Below are 19873 nucleotides of genomic sequence, written 5' to 3' on the forward strand. Positions count from 1 at the left end.
CTTCACACACCACACACTTTATTAACACATGGCACAATGTACATCGTTTCACATCCCAAGACGACAGAATCCTCAGTCCATTAGACGAAAGACTATACAAAGCCCCTCGCGTTGCACCCTTAGAGAACAGACTAATAATGCCCCTCTCTTCACTCCCCTGGATGGCAGGCTATAGAGTGTATCTTCCTTCACTCCCCTAGACGTCAGGTTGTAAAATGTCCTTCATTTCACTCCCCTAGCCGACCGGGTATATTATGCCTTCTCTACAGTCCCCTAGGCGGCTGGATGTTTCACTTCCCTGGACGGGAGGCTATATTATGTATCTTCCTTCCCTCCTCTAGACATCAGACTATACAATATCCTTCTTTTCACTCCCATAGCTATATTATGCCTTCTGTACACTTCCCTAGACGGCTGTACAATTTTCTTTTCTTCACTCACCAACAGGACAGGTTGTGCAATGTTCCTTTCTCCACTCTCTTACACGACGGGCTGTACACTGTTCCTTTCTTCACTCACCAACAGGACAGGTTGTGCAATGTTCCTTTCTCCACTCTCTTACACGACGGGCTGTACACTGTTCCTTTCTTCACTCACCAACAGGACAGGTTTTGCAATGTTCCTTTCTCCACTCGCTTACACGACCTGCTGTACAATGTTCTTTTCTTCACTCAACGACAGGACAGGTTGTGCAATGTTCCTTTCTCCACTCTCTTACACGACGGGCTGTACAATGTTCTTTTCTTCACTAACCGACAGGACAGTTTGTGTAATGTTCCTTTCTCCACTCTCTTACACGACGGGCTGTACAATGTTCTTTTCTTCACTCACCGGTAGGACAGGCTGTGCAATGTTCCTTTCTCCACTCTCTTACACGACGGGCTGGCTGTACAATGTTCTTCAAGTTGTGCAATGTTCCTTTCTCCACATTCTTACACGACGGGCTGTATAATGTTCTTTTCTTCACTCACCGACAGGACAGGTTGTGCAATGTTCCTTTCTCCACTCTCTTACACGACGGGCTGTACAATGTTCTTTTCTTCACTCACCGACAGGACAGGTTGTGCAATGTTCCTTTCTCCACCCTCTTACACGACGGGCTGTACAATGTTCTTTTCTTCACTCACCAACAGGACAGGTTGTGCAATGTTCCTTTCTCCACTCTCTTACACGACTGGCTGTACAATGTTCCTTTCTTCACTCACCAACAGGACAGGTTTTGCAATGTTCCTTTCTCCACTCTCTTACACGACGGGCTGTACAATGTTCCTTTCTTCACTCACCAACAGGACAGGTTTTGCAATGTTCCTTTCTCCACTCTCTTACACGACGGGCTGTATAATGTATCTCTCTTTAGCCACTGAGACTAAAACTGTTTAAACTTTTAAGGCATGCTTTAAAATACTTTTCTCTCCTTTTTTCAAGGACGACGGACTAAACAATGCATTTCCTTTCCTCCTGTCGATAGACAACAGGCTATACATTACAGTAAGCAAATGTGACAAAGGAAATCTATCTTAGAAGATACATGACCCCTACTTTTCTCTTCATTTGATGTCAGTTGTATCATAACTCTTTAAAGTGAGGTAAGGATTTGTTCTCTGAAATGGGAAATTTGTAAACTCTTTGAAAAATGTCATTTTTATATAGAATATATAGGGAATATTATTTAGGCGTGTGTGACCTCAAGCAAGGCATACGTGCTAGTGTGAACATCAGACTCTGTGGTAGGTAATAATTTGTTTTCACAGCCATGTTCAATGATGTTTGGCGTATAATCAATGATTTGTTATTATCAATGTCTTTACTCCCAATATATATTCAAGACCCCCCAGAAGTTTGTAACAGTAAAATCTAATTTATAAAAAGTTATTGATACAGACCACCAACAAATAACGATTTCCACTTTTCTCAGTTTTAATGTCATTTTGACCAATTATGAAGAATACGGATGCAGTTGTTCGGACCTCGGGCTAATCGTTTTGACCGTCGGCAGGCAAGCCATTCAATAAGTGCTTTATTACATGACATACACTGATTTTTTGCAGTTAAGTATTACATCTGCGGATGTCTCTAAATTGTTTTTTGTACTTTTAGCATGTGTAAATGTTGAGTTCTACTCAACCCGGGGCTAGAGGGCGTGGACGGTAGCATGCATTTCCACTACCATCCATGTACAGGCTCAATCAAACCGAGCCTGCAACATTTTCGTTTTTGTCGTGTTAAGAGACCTGTGAAGTTTCCACTTTTCTCTATTTTATTTTTCACTTGTTAGCCCAGTAAACGTACTTTGAATATAGACCGATTCTTATATTCAACATGATATTAAAGTTATCTCTAATATCCTTTTATTTTATTTCTCTGATATTTAAGTTATAATTGATAATAAATAAGACTATTTGCAAACTGATTGTTCATTGAAGTCTTGTACTTTATAAGTACAATATACTTTATTTTCTAGGCGTACCAGCTGTTCTGGGGATATCGATATAGCTACAGTAAATACTGATTTACTTAAATGAGCTTCACCATGAGAAAACCAACATAGTGCATTTGCGACCGCGCAGTCTGGTCAGGATCCATGCTGTTCTCTTTCAAAACCTATTGCAATTAGTGAAACCGTAAGCGAACAGTATGGATCCTGACCAGACTGGGTGGATGCGCAGGCTGATCAAGACCCATGCTGGTCGCAAATGCACTATGTTGGTTTTCTCATGGTGCGGCACAAATATTGATTTACTGTAAACCCATTCATAATCATGGTGGAATATCAATTTTGTCGATGGGTCAAACCAGGAAAATAAATCCAACGAAATAGTCGAATCCTAGTCATGTAATCTCCTAAAGTTTATTTCCTAAAATTAATATTCCCGTGAAATAGCTTTTTTTTTTTGGCTTAAACCATGAAATCCATGAAATTGAATTATTTTCACAGTAAGTATTTGGATTTTTCAAATTAATTTAATGTGAAATTCAAAGAAAGTGTGAGCACAAAATAACATCTAAAAACGTCAAGATTAATTAGGAGTTATGCTTCGACACTTGTTAGAGATAGTACCTAGAAAGTTAAAGTATGGAAAGCAATTGAGAAAATAACTTTGGTTGTTTAAATATAACATTTAAGACGGAATATAATACACAAGTCTTGATTTGACCATTTTGAAGCCTGTTGTTCAAGATTTTATTAAACTTTTTGTTTAATTTCCATGTATCCCTTCTTGCAGATAGTCCTACCTATCAAGTCACTCATCAATATTTAATCCTCAATTATACCTGAATTATTGCGAGAAGAACTTAACTCAATGCAAAAATGTTGTCAAATACATGATTATTGTATGATATCGGAAAATGTCTAATATAATAAATTCGGATCCACTATTTAAGCTAAAATTTAGATATAATGATATTTCTACCATATCATACATCATATATAAAAACAAGAATAAAACTCCTCAACATTTACCATGAAATTTGAAATTACAAGGAAATGACTTATCACTATGTTTTTAACCATACAGTTACTTCATTCTTCCTATTAACTGGTGCCATACAGCTTAATGCAGGGAATGATTATTATTTGTGTCATTGATTGATCTCTAGTATTATGTCTACACTCGTGCTTGATTTAACATTTACAAATCACTATGAAATGATATTATTCGTTTCTATGAAATAGCAAAACGGCTATTTTTCCTTAAAATAAGTACAGAGAGACTATTAATATTTGTCAGGATAAATATTGATATCGTCTATATAACCACGAAATCCTTAAAATAAAGTATTTTCTCATTCATACTAGAGTTTGACAATTTCTAACTGGTCTGCCATGTAGGAATTCAACGGAAAATTTGCCTTTTTTGCTGACGTCACATTGCAACATTTTCTAATTAAATGAAACAATTAATTCAATTAGCTTTCATTTCAGACAGAAAGAATACCTCTGGCTACAATAAGTTCATATCCCCTTTTTTTGAGGGGATTCGTTTTCAGAAATAGGAGAAAATAACATACTTTTTGGACAGGAGAATTGGGCCGAATTTCGGCACCAAAAACGGTCTAAAAATATCACTGCCTTGAAATCATTCTTGATTTTTTTTTTTTTTTAGAAAATATATGATATAGATTTTAAGGCATTTGGACAAAACTCAGCACAAAGATTTATAACATGCCCTTATATCCATAGCTCTGTGCTAAATAATACAGAATTACTTCCCCTTCCTTCTATTTTTTTCATTTTGTACATCTAAAATACGAACTTTGATTTCCCGAAAGGGATTTTTTCCTCTAACAATGCGATACTTTTGAGAGTTTGAAAGAGTTATACATGCAGTTTTGAAATTAGTTAAGTATTAAATGACAAAAGGTTAAGACTAAAATAAGATAATTGGTACTTGATATCACAGGAAGTATAATAAATTGATAGACAGTTCAACCACCTAACCTGTTAGGAACTTAAGTATGTATGTACGTAGTATATGAGATCGTTTATTTGATTACGAGATTGATAATAGACAATACAAGTGGCTAGCCTTCCTGTCCAAAAATAAGTCAAGTGAGCCAAGTTAAATCAAAAATAAAGTTATTTAAAGACATATTTCAGAACAAAAAACTTACCGTAAACGTTGTTTCACGATCGATCGTTACGCAAATCTTTTTTAAATACACATTTGATATGTCTTTAGATCTATTCGTCAGTGTTGAGCTTTGCATTTTCACGTAAACATCACATACCAGGAATATTTACAGTTAAAACTTACTTCGAGATGGATCCAGTACAAGAAAATATCGGTAATGAAAAGGCATTAGTGGAACAGCTAAATGATGAATTTAAAAAGAAGGTGTTGCCAGTGACTATATTTGTTGGAATTGAAGTGGTTTTGGGCTTTTTTGGAAATCTTTCGGTGCTTTATGTGTTTCTATTCCATTACCCTGTGTGTAACTTTAGATATTTTGTGTTATGTTTGGCGTTTATCGACATAATAAGTACGCTGACCACAATGCCGGGTGAGATGGTAACGCATCTATACTGGTATGTATATCCTGTGGCGGAAGTGTGCAAAGTGAAATCGTTCTTTAACATGTTTACAGTTTCGGCGGAGGCATTATGTCTGTTAACAATTGCAATAGATCGATACAGAAAGGTTTGTCAACCATTTGGTTGGCAGATCAAACCGAAAGGGGCACTGATTGTCATTTTGTTGATCTACATCGTCTCACTTATACTCGCGATGCCAGTTCCATTTCTTTGGGGTATTAGTTTTCACCAGGAGGTTTATAGAGGCGTAAACATCACAACTACTATATGTGAGAAAGATGGTAAATACAAGCTAACGAAACGACCTCTCCAGTACTCGATTACAATGGAGTCCATCTTGATAATCTGCTTGATTGTAATGTTTGTTCTGTATGTGCAGCTCGCAAGGAGGATATTACTGAAGAAAAGACGTAGAAAACGCTGGTCCGCTAAATTTGATGTCATGGTGACAAGCTCTTCGTTTTCAACAAATGCTCATGAAATGAAGGCATTACAAGATCACAGTGAAATTGCATACATTTCCAGTATAGAGAACAGTCGTAGGAAGCTTAACCGCCAAAGTGAACAACATCCTTTTATTGAAGGAAATCCAGTTATCACTCACAAACCAAGCGAACAACAGTTGTTAGAAGGACATCTGGTCACCACTCCTGAACTAAGAGAGCAACAATCTTTAGAAAGATATCAAGTTAGCAATTTCAAACCAAGCGAACAACAATCTTCAGAAGGACATCACGTCACAAATTCTAAACCAAGCCTACAACAATCTTTAAAAGGACATCAAGTTACCACTTTCAAACCAAACCTACATCATACACCTAAGCATGCGTCTGTAACGGCTCGACAAATCAAACTCCAAACGGTCCCTACCGACTTCGACACTCCTACTGACGACAGCAGAGGAGTAACATCAGATGTTGATGATGCGAAATCATACAAGACAACAAAGAAACCACCTAAATCCCGGTCTAAAAGGGCTTCAAGACACATGAGGACAAAGGTCCGACGAAAGACTTTGATTATGTTCGTTTTAACTCTAACGTTTATGATAACAACGGTGCTGTACCTAACCCTGCTTTCCTTTATTGCGAGATCAGATGACGTTATACATAAAATGAGTCATACAAAGAAAGCAGTGTACTTTCTAGCATTTCGCCTATATTTCATTAACCATGTGATAAATCCAACTGTGTACGGGCTACTTGATCCGCATTTTCGGAAAGGGTTGCAGAAAAGGAGATAAAAATGAAAAGGCATTAAATTTTGTAGGTATTATTTCCTGTTAACGGAAACGACAAGCTTCTTCAAACTATCAGTATTATTTGCCAGAATAGTAAGGAAGCAAATGAGATACTGCAGCTGTATTTTATCATTAAATACCGTCATTAAAGTGGCATTATGCGCATCTTACTACACAAAGTGTGTTTGGTGAATGTTTTATAAAAGCATTTTTCGGTTGCTGTGCATTTAAATGTGTTAAATTAACGATAATGCTGCATAAGTATTTGAAGTTGATGCTTTAGAAATAAGGAAATCGGACTAATAAAATAATAGCCATTTACTTCAATCTTCTTCGCAGTAATCTCCCTTACCTAGGTAGAGATTTCTGAAGTTGAAGGGAGCAACTCCAGCGTGCAGTTTGACTTTTCTTAAAATACTGCCTCAGTTGAATTAGAAAAGTCATATTTGGAAAGTTATTATTTCGTACTGGTAACAGTAAGAGTTTGGTATATTGGGTTAAAAGCTATATTTTCCTCCACCCTTTATACATAAGCATCTATTTCAACTGGATATTTTACATGAAAAATGCGCATAATTCCACATTAATATTTCGAAATAAAGTGTACACTTTGTTTCTAGATGTGAGTACTCAATAACGACAAGTAATATACATTACAAAAGAATCATTTATATATTATTTGTTTAGTACAAATATGTGTATAATATTTCAGGTTAAACATGTATGTTTTCAATATCTACCTTAAAACTGGTATTAATGTTTACACCAATGTTTACACCATTGTTCTTGTGAGCCATATTGTAAATACAAAACACAATGTGTGCTAATATTTTTTAATTATACCAGATTGTCTATTCTTATGTATATAATCACCTGTCATCGTTGACTTTTGGGTGTGTTTACGAACTTTGTGCAACAAAATACTAAGGGTCTAAACTGAAATGTCTTTTCCATAATGGCATATCTTATCATATAAATATGATTAAACAATATATTGCTTCACTGTTTTTAAAACTGTTAAATAATAAGACGCAGTAATTCTCGCTTTTACCGAGCAGTTTATTTCGAAAATATCTGGGAAGTAACTTAATAACAGCACACAGCTGAATGTAAGACAAACAAAAAACTAAGGCGTATCTGACAAGATACCATCCCAACTAAGTCTTTAAACCAAAATGTTCGTTCAGGTTAAGGAGTATATCATTAAAATATAATTGGTGAACAAACACTATCTTTACCAATCTACCTGTCTATTACATGGTTCACCATACTGTCCCGTACGTACGACTTGAAACTGAAAATATTCTCAAAAATTTTCTCCCTTTAAAAATGAGAAATGCTCACAACCACGTTCCACCCAGCTGTGGGAAATTATTGCAAATGCATCAGACAGTTCATTTAAAAAAGTATGTTTTAAGGCGTTGAACTGTCCGAAAGTGTGGCCCTTTTATGCAGTCCTTTTCTAGAATTTATTATATCAAGAAACTGCCAATTGTTTTGTAGAGTTATATACATGATTTATATACTGTTCAATTTTCATGTAAAACAAAACTTTTTTCAATGATTTGGTGTTGTTCGTTTTTCTTTCTTCTAATAAATATAAGTGTAACCGCTAAGGTCTCTGGACTACACAACTGCATGATATAGATAGATACTAGTAGCTATTATTACATGATTTTCGTTCAAAAACAACGAAAACGACCAAGCTTTTAAATCCCATGGAGGTGTTTTGCATTAGCAAGATGAGAACCGGCTATTGCAATATATTAACCCGAAGAAACTCTTTTTTAATAAAAGTTATCTCCTTTTTGCGCATCTGCAAGATGGTATACTAATATATGTACTTTCAGCCTCGGTAAAGTTGAACACTAGCATAATAAACGGGCACCGGACTAACTTTTACAAAAAGCTAACCTTGTTTTTATTATCAGGCAAATTGTTATAAGTACAAGGGGAAGTTTTAATGTCCACTTTTACTTTTACAATCTATATACAATCAGTAATGAACAACATAGATATAAATATTTATTAAAGATAAATGTCTATATTGCTATCTTCCAATTTCCGCATGTCCATATCAGGTTCGATCATCTGAGTGCACTTTGTCACTAACTACGGGAAAACAAGTGGGTGGCTGATGCATAAAGCCACCGTCATCGTTTATATGAGATATAATTTACGGGATTGTGCTTTAAACTCGCCCTGAATGACAATTAATAGATCAATTTCATATAGACTCCTCCGTTATTCAAGTGGTTATCAACAAAGGCTGGAGAGAGACTTTTTCTTCCTATCTCGTGCGTTTCGTTTGTATTCTAAATTAAATGCTTCTGACAAGGAAAACGTTGCAATTCTGTGTTATTATTAACTGGGTAAAAATCTAAATCTGAATAGTTGCTGTCTGATAAAACTATAAAATGGATGAAGTACATGCCAGTATTGGAAACCGTGAAAAGCCATTAGTGGAACAACTTAATGATGAATTTACAGACGCAGTTTTACCTGTTACCGTTTTTGTTGGAATAGAGGTGGTTCTAGGTTTTTTCGGAAATGTTCTGGTGATATACGTATTTCTATTTCGTTACCATGTGTGTAACTTTAGATATTTTGTGCTATGTTTGGCTTTTATCGACATAACAAGCACGTTGACCACAATGCCGGGCGAAATGGTAACGCATCTATACTGGTATGTATATCCTGTGGAGGAAATTTGTAAAGTTAAGTCATTCTTTAACATGTTTACGGTAGTCGCGGAGGCTTTGAGCCTGTTAACAATTGCAACAGACCGCTATAGAAAGGTTTGTCAACCTTTTGGTTGGCAGATAAAGCCAAATAGTGCTAAAATTATCTGCTTAATAATATACATTGTCGCTTTCATAATGGCTTTGCCAGTTCCATTTTTATGGGGTATTAGTTTTCATGAAACGGTTTATAAAGGAGTTAACATTACCACGACGGTCTGTGAGACCGATGACGAATATCAAAATACTAAACGTCCTCTGCAGTACTCAGTGACCATGGAAACAATACTATCAATATGCTTGATTGCTATGTTTGTCGTATACATGTTTGTTGCAAGAACTCTTATGAGAACTAAAACGACGGAACCCGTGTCGTCTGCTGTTCAGCAAGCAAGCTCATCATTCGCTGATGCTTCCTCTTCCATTGCCGTTGGAATTAAAGAGAAGCCGGTATACAGTGATACAGGCTACTCCTCAAGTGCAGCAAGTGATCAACAAAAACATCAAAGCCGAAAACGTACAGAACAATCACTAGCAGAAGTTAAATCAGTTTCACCCGAACCAACAAAAACTACATCTGACACAGATTTGTCTGAAACCCGTAAGGAAAAGAATCCTTCCTCTTCTTTTGCCTTGAAAAACTTTTCCACAGTGGGATATTCAGACGATGGGCTTACCACTGATGAAGACAGGGGGTTAACAACGGATGAAGAAGATTCTGGTAAACGGCAACGAGTGTTTAGTATAGCTACTAAACGAGGACAATCAAGGTCAAGAAAATCTAAGAAAACTTGTACCAGAACCAGGAGATTACGACGAAAAACTTTGATCATGCTTGTTTTAACTGTGATCTTTACGGTCACTACTGTACTGTACCTGACTCTTCTGTCATTTATCGCGATGCCAACCGGAGTTTTGGAAACCTTGAGTCATACTGAAAGAGCAGTCTATTTCCTGTTCTTTCGTTTTTACTTTATCAATCACGTGATCAATCCAGTTGTTTACGGACTGCTTGATCCCCATTTCAGACAGGTGTTGCAGAGAATGAAATGTTGAATAAAAAATTTGAGAAAGACAAATGCTATTCTCCAGGCCATCATCATTCTGAGTTTATTACGCTGTTGTTACATGGAATATACTGGAGATAAAAAATCTATGTTTTTCCCCAATTAAGATCCATATATCTTTTACCGAGTGAATGCTAGGAGCAGTATTTTTAAAACGGGAAACTCTATTTACGATTTTATTTCATACAATTTGATTTCTGCAAAGACAGAAACTCTAGCAATAATAAGATTCTTTAAAAAAAATATATCGGAGTCATCTGTCTGCAACGAACTCTGGAATCAGGTTCACCGAAGTGTACTGGTTTTAGATAACATCCCTGCTAGATTTTCGAAGCTGCAGTTTTTAAATAAAAATGTCAGTTACTTTTACTGCAAATGTGTTAATCTGTATTGAATAGATTTGTAATTATGCTACTTAGTTTCAATATTTTAAACAGCATTCCCTGATACAAACTTTGAAACTCGGTATCTTAAATTCCAAAAGGTCGAGCGTTTTAGTTCGAGATAACAGAAATCCGATTTAAAATGATATCTTGTGCATTTGTTTTCGGGACGGGACTTGAAAAGTCTTCGAGATATCCGGAATTTTAAGATAAGCGAGCTCGAGATATCGGGTTTCAACTGTATATGAGCCGTGCCATGAGAAAACCAACATAGTGGCTTTGCGACCAGCATGGATCCAGACCAGCCTGCGCATCCGCGCAGTCTGGTCAGGATCCATGCTGTTCTCTTAACAGTTTCTCTAATTGCTATAGGCTATGAAAGCGAACAGCATGGATCCTGACCAGACTGCGCGGATGCGCAGGCTGGTCTGGATCCATGCTGGTCGCAAAGCCACTATGTTGGTTTTCTCATGGCACGGCTCATATGTATAACAATGAACTGATTTTGTTCGATGCTATAATAGTCTGACTGATGTTGATTAACTTATGTATTGTGTATGTATATTTAACTTGTATATGTTTGTTTTAACACGAATAAACATCAATCAACTATGCAAACTAACTAAAATGTTGATAACATTTATTTAATGACAATGGCAATTCAAAGCATGTTCTCAGTGTCTGGGATAAGCTTATCATACATCATAATGACGTTTCTTGTACTAGTAAGATATAGTTTATAAGACCTACTGACCTATTTTCTTAATATTTTAGCATCAGTTTGACATTTGAAACATGTAGCTCATGTAACCCAGGTGAGCGATCCAGGGTCATCATGACCCTCTTGTTTAAATAACTGAACACTTCGCAACCTTAATATCTGAGAGGCAAGCACGACAATTTAAAAAAATGTGCATAGGAACAAAAGCAACACTAGCGCAATTTTGGCAATACCAGAATTTATTAGAGTTAATGTTTTGAAACATAATACACATCAGCTATGAAATCGATCCCTCCAAAAGTTTAAATTGACACCGAATCTGGTATTACAGTACTCCAAACTGTTTCTTGAAAATCTGAAATTAAAACAGATTTTGAGATAAATGAATGCACGACTGAAAAATATCGATGTGCGCAAGACAACCTAAAACTATCTTCCTTGAATAACGAGTAAAAATGATAGAAAATATTGTTTTAATTATAAGGCTTACGTTTTATGCATATTTAAACACCTACATTGTTTCTGACTAAGATGTTTTAATGGTTTTCCCAACTTGTTTGAACTGCGATCAAATGCAATATGATGTATGTTTGTGTTAGATTCTAAAGAATTTGAGTGTAATATATCTTTAAATATCAGAATAACTTTTGAAAACCTCCCGGTGCTACCCTGGTGTTATAAGTACCTTGTTCCAGTGTCGGGCTGCAAGAATACATTTCTCTGTAATCTTTCAATTGAAGTGTTCAAACAGAATATGTCAGACATCCTTACTCTTTTGACTTCCCTAAGTTGAGCTGATGATAATTTATAAAAAATATATTCGTTTATTTTCTTAAATACAGTTGTTATTTGTAATCAGACATTTTAAAGTTTGCATCGTATACATGTAAAAAGACAATAACAGAAAAAGCAAATGGTAAAATAAAATTATTAGATACAAAACTGTAACTGAATAACCAACTGTTTCCAGTCCTCCAAAATGCATAGTTTACTTTAAATAAGGCAGATCTAATCCAGCCTACATTTATTGTTTTAAATTTATGTTTCTATGTTCTGTACCTAACTGTCAAATTATCATCGTAGATCTATAGAACAGCTGGTTACACACTAAAAAGGTTAAACGCCAATTTATTTTCTTATTTCTAAAGAAAAATATAAACATGTATTAATAGCACCTTTTGATAATCCGATCCAAGGATAGCGATAATCTCTTCTCTCGAAGAAGTATCTGTCCCCATCACGAAGCCTCTTAAACTGCATCCCCACAAGACACTGTCCCGTGGGCCCCAGAATACTCCCTGGGGACCGACGTTCACTTAGGTAACCACTATATAAGTCAATATCTTCCGGGCATCTAAATATAAAACAAATCGTTTTTATAAAGATGACGGATAGAAAACTCATGTCATGCAGGGCCAAACACACAGGCACGTGAACGTTGGTGGAGATCATAATAACCTCATCATATACAGTGGCTAATTGATTCTAATACAGACACATGGACATGAATAGAGATCTTAATAACCACATAATAAACAGTGGTTAACTGCTTCTAATACATAGACACGTGAACTTTATCCGAGATCATAATAACCTCATCATAAACACTGGTTAATTGCTTTTAATAAACTAACACGTGACGTAATCTTGATACATATATAACCCATCATACCTAAACTGGTGTTAACTCGTTCTAATGCACAGCATGTGAACTTTACACGTCATAATACCTCATCATAAAACGATTGTTTCCTTGTGTAGTAACTAACGGTTCGTTGTGACGTAATTTACTAAAGGCTTATAAAATCGTTACTTTAATTTCATTATATAACGGATACTTCGTAAGGACGCTTATCGTATAATGAAATAACTCTTATACTCTAATACTTCGCTTTGGCACATGCCTATTAATGTCCAACTGTTGATAAAATCACGAACCAAGTCTTTTACATTACTAGTGATATAACTACTATTTTTTACACAAACTAAGAGTGAAATGACAACGTTTTTGGCTTTAATGAACACTAATAAGCATCTAATTTCTGTCATACATACGAGTAGACCTGGCTAAAGCGATCAGCCACACCTGGTTCATGATCACAAGACCAGCTAGTACCGATACTCGAATGACCAATTCACTTAGTCCACAACACCGAGAAACTCGTTGTACCTGGATATACCTGGTTCTCGGCCTCTGCTGATAAAAAAAGAATATCAACTCTAACAATATATCTATTATACAAGTATATAACCCTTACACTCGGCCTCTGAACAATATATAACATTTTACTACTTTGCCTATAAATGTATACAATATATAGCTTTTATACTCGGCCTTTGTACAATATGTAATTTTTTATATTTGATATTTATATAATATAAAACCCTTGCACTCGGTCTCTGTACAATATATAACACTATACCGATCTTTATACAATATATCTCATTACATCAGAACGCAACGTTTGTACTATTTTTCAACATCTTGTACATGATATGACTTGTGTATGTATTGTAAATATTATTTTTCCTTTCACTTACCAGCTGTACAAATATTAACATGTAGAATTTGCGCTTCGTAACCTACACTGTTAAATATATATTAGTAGATTTTATACAATATATTATACCTTACACTGGCCTCTGTACAATATATAACACTTATACTCGATCTTTATACAGTATATAACCCTACACTCGGCCTCTGTACAATATATAACACTTATACTCGATCTTTATAAATATAAACCCTTACACTCGGCCTCTGTACAATATATAACACTTAACTCGATCTTTATACATATATAACACTTACACTCGGCTCTGTAAATATTAACACTTATACTCGATTTTATAAATATATCTACCACTCGGCTCTGACACTATATAACACTTATACTCGATCTTTATACAATATATACCTTTACACTCGGCCTCTGTACAATAATAACACTTATAACTCGATCTTATATAATATATAACACTTACACTCGCTCTAGTACAATATAACACTTATACTCGATCATTTATACATATATAACACTTACACTCGGCTCTGTACACTATAACAATACCTACTGCGTAATATGTAACACTTATACTCGATCTTATACAATATATAACTGTTCTACACTGCCTCTGTACAATAGTATAACACTTATACTCGATCTTTATCAATATAGAACCTTACACTTGCTCTCTGTACAATATATAACACTTATACTCGATTTTATACATATATAACCCTTACACTCAGGCCTCTGTACAATATATAAAACTTATACTCGATCTTTATAATATATAACCCTTACCTCGGCTCTGACATATATAACACTTATACTCGATCCTTGATACAAGTATATAAACTTACACTCGGTCTCTTGTACATATATAACACTTATACTCGATTTTAATACAATATTTACTCTTACATCGCCTTAGTACAATATATAACACTTATACTCGATTTTGATCATATATAACCTACCGTCGACATCTATACATATACCATATATAATCACTTAACCGCCTCGTACAATCTAAACCACTTTACATATATAACCTACACTCGGCCTCTGTACATATATAACACTTATACTCACTTTTTTACAGTATATACACTTACATCGAACTCAGTACAATATATAACACTTATACTCGATTTATACATAAATATAACCCTTACACTCGGCCTCTGACAATATATAACACTTTACTCGACTTGTATACAATATATAACTCTTACACTCGGCTCTGTACAATATATAACACTTATACTCGATTTTAATACATATATATAACCCTTACACTCGGCCTCTGTACAATATATAACACTTATACTCGATCTTTATACATATATAACCTTACACTCGCGCCCTGTACACTATAAACACAATACTCGATCTTTATACAGTATATAAACTTTACACTCGTCTCTGACATATAACACTTATACTCGATCTTTATAAAATATTACCTTACACTCGGCCCTGTACAATAATAACATTATACTCGATCTTTATTACAGTATATAACCTTATACTCGGCCTCTGTACAATATATAACACTTATACTCGATCTTTATACAGTATATAACCCTTACACTCGGCCTCTGTACACTATATAACACTTAAACTCGATCTTTATACAGTATATAACCCTTACACTCGGCCTCTGTACACTATATAACACTTAAACTCTATCTTTATACAGTATATAACACTTACACTCGAACTCTGTACAATATATAACACTTATACTCGATCTTTATACAATAAAAGTATAACCCTTACACTCGGCCTCTGTACACTATATAACACTTATACTCGATCTTTATACAATAAAAGTATAACCCTTACACTCGGCCTCTGTACAATATATAACACTTATACTCGATCTTTATACAGTATATAACCCTTACACTCGGCCTCTGTACAATATATAACACTTAAACTCGATCTTTATACAGTATATAACACTTACACTCGGTCTCTGTACACTATATAACACTTATACTCGATCTTTATACAGTATATAAATCTTACACTCGGTCTCTGTACACTATATAACACTTATACTCGATCTTTATACAATATATTACCCTTACACTCGGCCTCTGTACAATATATAACACTTAAACTCGATCTTTATACAGTATATAACACTTACACTCGGTCTCTGTACACTATCTAACACTTATACTCGATCTTTATACAGTATATAACACTTACACTCGGCCTCTGTACACTATATAACAATAACCTTTACACTCGGCCTCTGTACAATATTTAACACTTATACTCGATCTTTATACAATATATAACCTTTACACTATGCCTCTGTACAATATATAACACTTATACTCGATATTTATACAGTATATAACCCTTACACTAGGCCTCTGTACAATATATAAAACTTATCCTCGATCTTTATACAGTATATAACCCTTACACTCGGGCTCTGTACACTATATAACACTTATACTCGATCTTTATACAGTATATAAATCTTACACTCGGTCTCTGTACACTATATAACACTTATACTCGATCTTTATACAATATATTACCCTTACACTCGGCCTCTGTACAATATATAACACTTATACTCGATCTTTATACAGTATATAACCTTTATACTCGGCCTCTGTACAATATATAACACTTATACTCGATCTTTATACAGTATATAACCCTTACACTCGGCCTCTGTACACTATATAACACTTAAACTCGATCTTTATACAGTATATAACCCTTACACTCGGCCTCTGTACACTATATAACACTTAAACTCTATCTTTATACAGTATATAACACTTACACTCGAACTCTGTACAATATATAACACTTATACTCGATCTTTATACAATAAAAGTATAACCCTTACACTCGGCCTCTGTACACTATATAACACTTATACTCGATCTTTATACAATAAAAGTATAACCCTTACACTCGGCCTCTGTACAATATATAACACTTATACTCGATCTTTATACAGTATATAACCCTTACACTCGGCCTCTTTACAATATATCACACTTATACTCGATCTTTATACAATATATAACATTTACACTCGGCCTCTCTACAATATATAACACTTATACTCGATCTTTATACAGTATATAACCCTTACACTCGGCCTCTGTACAATATATAACACTTATACTCGATCTTTGTACAGTATTAACCACTTACACTCGGCCTCTGTACAATATATAACACTTAACTCCGATCTCTATACAGTATATAACCCTTACACTCGGCCTCTGTACAATATATAACACTTATACCCGATCTCTATTCAGTATATAACCCTTACACTCGGCCTCTGTACAATATATAACACTTATACTCGATCTTAATACAGAATATAACCCTTACACTCGGCTTCTGTACATTATATAACACTTATACTCGATCTTTATGTATAACCCATACACTCGGCCTTGTACATTATAAAACACTTATATCGATCTTTATGCAGTATATAGCCCTTACACTCGGCCACTGTACAATATATAAAACTTATACTCGATCTTTATACAATATAATTAAACCCTTACACTCGGCCTCTGTACAATATATAACACTTTTACTCGATCTTTATACAGTATATAAACCCTTACACTCGGCTCTGTCCATATATAACACTTACACTCGATCTTTATACAGTATATAACATTTACACTCGGCCTCTGTACAAAATATAACACTTATAATCGATCTTTATACAGTATATAACCCTTACAATCGGCCTCTGTACAATATATAACACTAACACTCGATCTTGTACAATATAACACTATACCCTAACACCGGCGTTACACTCCGTCTCTATGCAATGTGTAACACTTATACCCGATCTTTATACAGTATATAACCCTTACACTCGGCCTCTGTACAATATATAACACTTATACTCGATCTTTATACAGTATATAACACTTACACTCGGCCTCTGTACAATATATAACACTTATACCCTAACACTAACGGCCGTTACACACTCCGCTCTATGCAATGTGTAACACTTATACCCGATCTTTATACAGTATATAACCCTTACACGCGGCCTCTGTACAATATATAACACTTATACTCGATCTTTATACATATATACCCTTACAATCGGCCTCTGTACAATATCTAACACTTATACTCGATCTTTGATGCAATATATACCCTAACACCGGCCTCTGTACAATATATAACACTTATACTCGACCTCATGTACAATATGATATTATAACAAGATGTTTTATACAATATATAACACTTAACACTCGGCCTCTGTACAATATATAACACTTATAACTATCTTTATACAATATATTAGCCTTACACTCGGCCTCTGTACAATATTAACATTTATACTCAATCTTTATACAATATATACCCATACACTCGGCCTCTGTCCAATATATAACCTACTTAACGCGACTTTTACAATATTAACCTTACACTCGGCCTCTGTACAATATATAACACTTTAACTCGATCTTGATGCAATATATTTCCCTTACACCCAGCCTCTGTACATATATAACACTTAATATGCGACCTCTGTACTATATGATAAATATATAAGTAGATTTTATACATATATAAATCCTTACACTCGGCCTCTGTACATATATAACACTTATACTCGTTCTTTTTACAATATATAACCCCTACACTCGGCCTCTGTAACAATATAACACTTATACTCGATCTTATAATATATACCCTTACATTCGGCCTCTGACAATATATAACACTTATACTCGATTTTGATACAATATATAACCCTTACACTCGGCCTCTGTACAATATGTAACACTTATACTCGATTTTGATATAATATATTACCCTTACATTCGGCCTCTGACAATATATAACACTTATACTCGATTTTGATACAATATATAACCCTTACACTCGGCCTCTGTACAATATATAACACTTATACTCGATCTTTATACAGTATATAACCCTTACACTCGGCCTCTTTACAATATATCACACTTATACTCGATCTTTATACAATAAAAGTATAACCCTTACACTCGGCCTCTGTACAATATATAACACTTATACTCGATCTTTATACAGTATATAACCCTTACACTCGGCCTCTTTACAATATATCACACTTATACTCGATCTTTATACAATATATAACATTTACACTCGGCCTCTCTACAATATATAACACTTATACTCGATCTTTATACAGTATATAACCCTTACACTCGGCCTCTGTACAATATATAACACTTATACTCGATCTTTGTACAGTATGTAACACTTACACTCGGCCTCTGTACAATATATAACACTTATACCCGATCTCTATACAGTATATAACCCTTACACTCGGCCTCTGTACAATATATAACACTTATACCCGATCTCTATTCAGTATATAACCCTTACACTCGGCCTCTGTACAATATATAACACTTATACTCGATCTTAATACAGAATATAACCCTTACACTCGGCTTCTGTACATTATATAACACTTATACTCGATCTTTAGTGTATAACCCATACACTCGGCCTTTGTACATTATAAAACACTTATATTCGATCTTTATGCAGTATATAGCCCTTACACTCGGCCACTGTACAATATATAAAACTTATACTCGATCTTTATACAATATAATTATAACCCTTACACTCGGCCTCTGTACAATATATAACACTTTTACTCGATCTTTATACAGTATATAACCCTTACACTCGGCCTCTGTCCAATATATAACACTTACACTCGATCTTTATACAGTATATAACATTTACACTCGGCCTCTGTACAAAATATAACACTTATAATCGATCTTTATACAGTATATAACCCTTACAATCGGCCTCTGTACAATATATAACACTAACACTCGATCTTTGTACAATATATAACACCTATACCCTAACACTCGGCTGTTACACTCCGTCTCTATGCAATGTGTAACACTTATACCCGATCTTTATACAGTATATAACCCTTACACTCGGCCTCTGTACAATATATAACACTTATACTCGATCTTTATACAGTATATAACACTTACACTCGGCCTCTGTACAATATATAACACTTATACCCTAACACTCGGCCGTTACACTCCGTCTCTATGCAATGTGTAACACTTATACCCGATCTTTATACAGTATATAACCCTTACACG

General features: G+C 34.8%; 3 protein-coding genes across 3 annotated transcripts; 2 read left to right on the forward strand and 1 right to left on the reverse strand.

Annotated features, from left to right (window-relative positions):
* The first annotated feature begins 4763 nt into the window (after positions 1-4763).
* Positions 4764-6278, forward strand: LOC123531600 (uncharacterized). Its single transcript, XM_053518226.1, has one exon. It carries the CDS (start codon positions 4764-4766, stop codon positions 6276-6278), a length of 1515 nt encoding a protein of 504 aa, XP_053374201.1.
* Positions 6279-8692: 2414 nt separating this feature from the next.
* Positions 8693-10072, forward strand: LOC123531157 (orexin receptor type 2-like). The gene has a single exon (XM_045311938.2). The coding sequence runs from the start codon at positions 8693-8695 to the stop codon at positions 10070-10072; it is 1380 nt and encodes a 459-aa protein (XP_045167873.2).
* Positions 10073-11405: 1333 nt separating this feature from the next.
* LOC128546675 (peroxidasin homolog pxn-2-like) lies at positions 11406-13281 on the reverse strand. The gene is made up of 4 exons (XM_053517814.1): positions 13243-13281; positions 12363-12541; positions 11873-11981; positions 11406-11542 (listed from the first exon to the last, which is right to left on the reverse strand). Exons 2-4 carry the CDS (start codon positions 12445-12447, stop codon positions 11461-11463), a joined length of 276 nt encoding a protein of 91 aa, XP_053373789.1. The 5' UTR covers positions 12448-12541; positions 13243-13281; the 3' UTR covers positions 11406-11460.
* Between the last annotated feature and the right edge of the window lie 6592 nt (positions 13282-19873).

The sequence above is a fragment of the Mercenaria mercenaria genome, chromosome 11, assembly GCF_021730395.1.
Source record: "Mercenaria mercenaria strain notata chromosome 11, MADL_Memer_1, whole genome shotgun sequence".
NCBI lineage: Eukaryota > Metazoa > Mollusca > Bivalvia > Venerida > Veneridae > Mercenaria > Mercenaria mercenaria.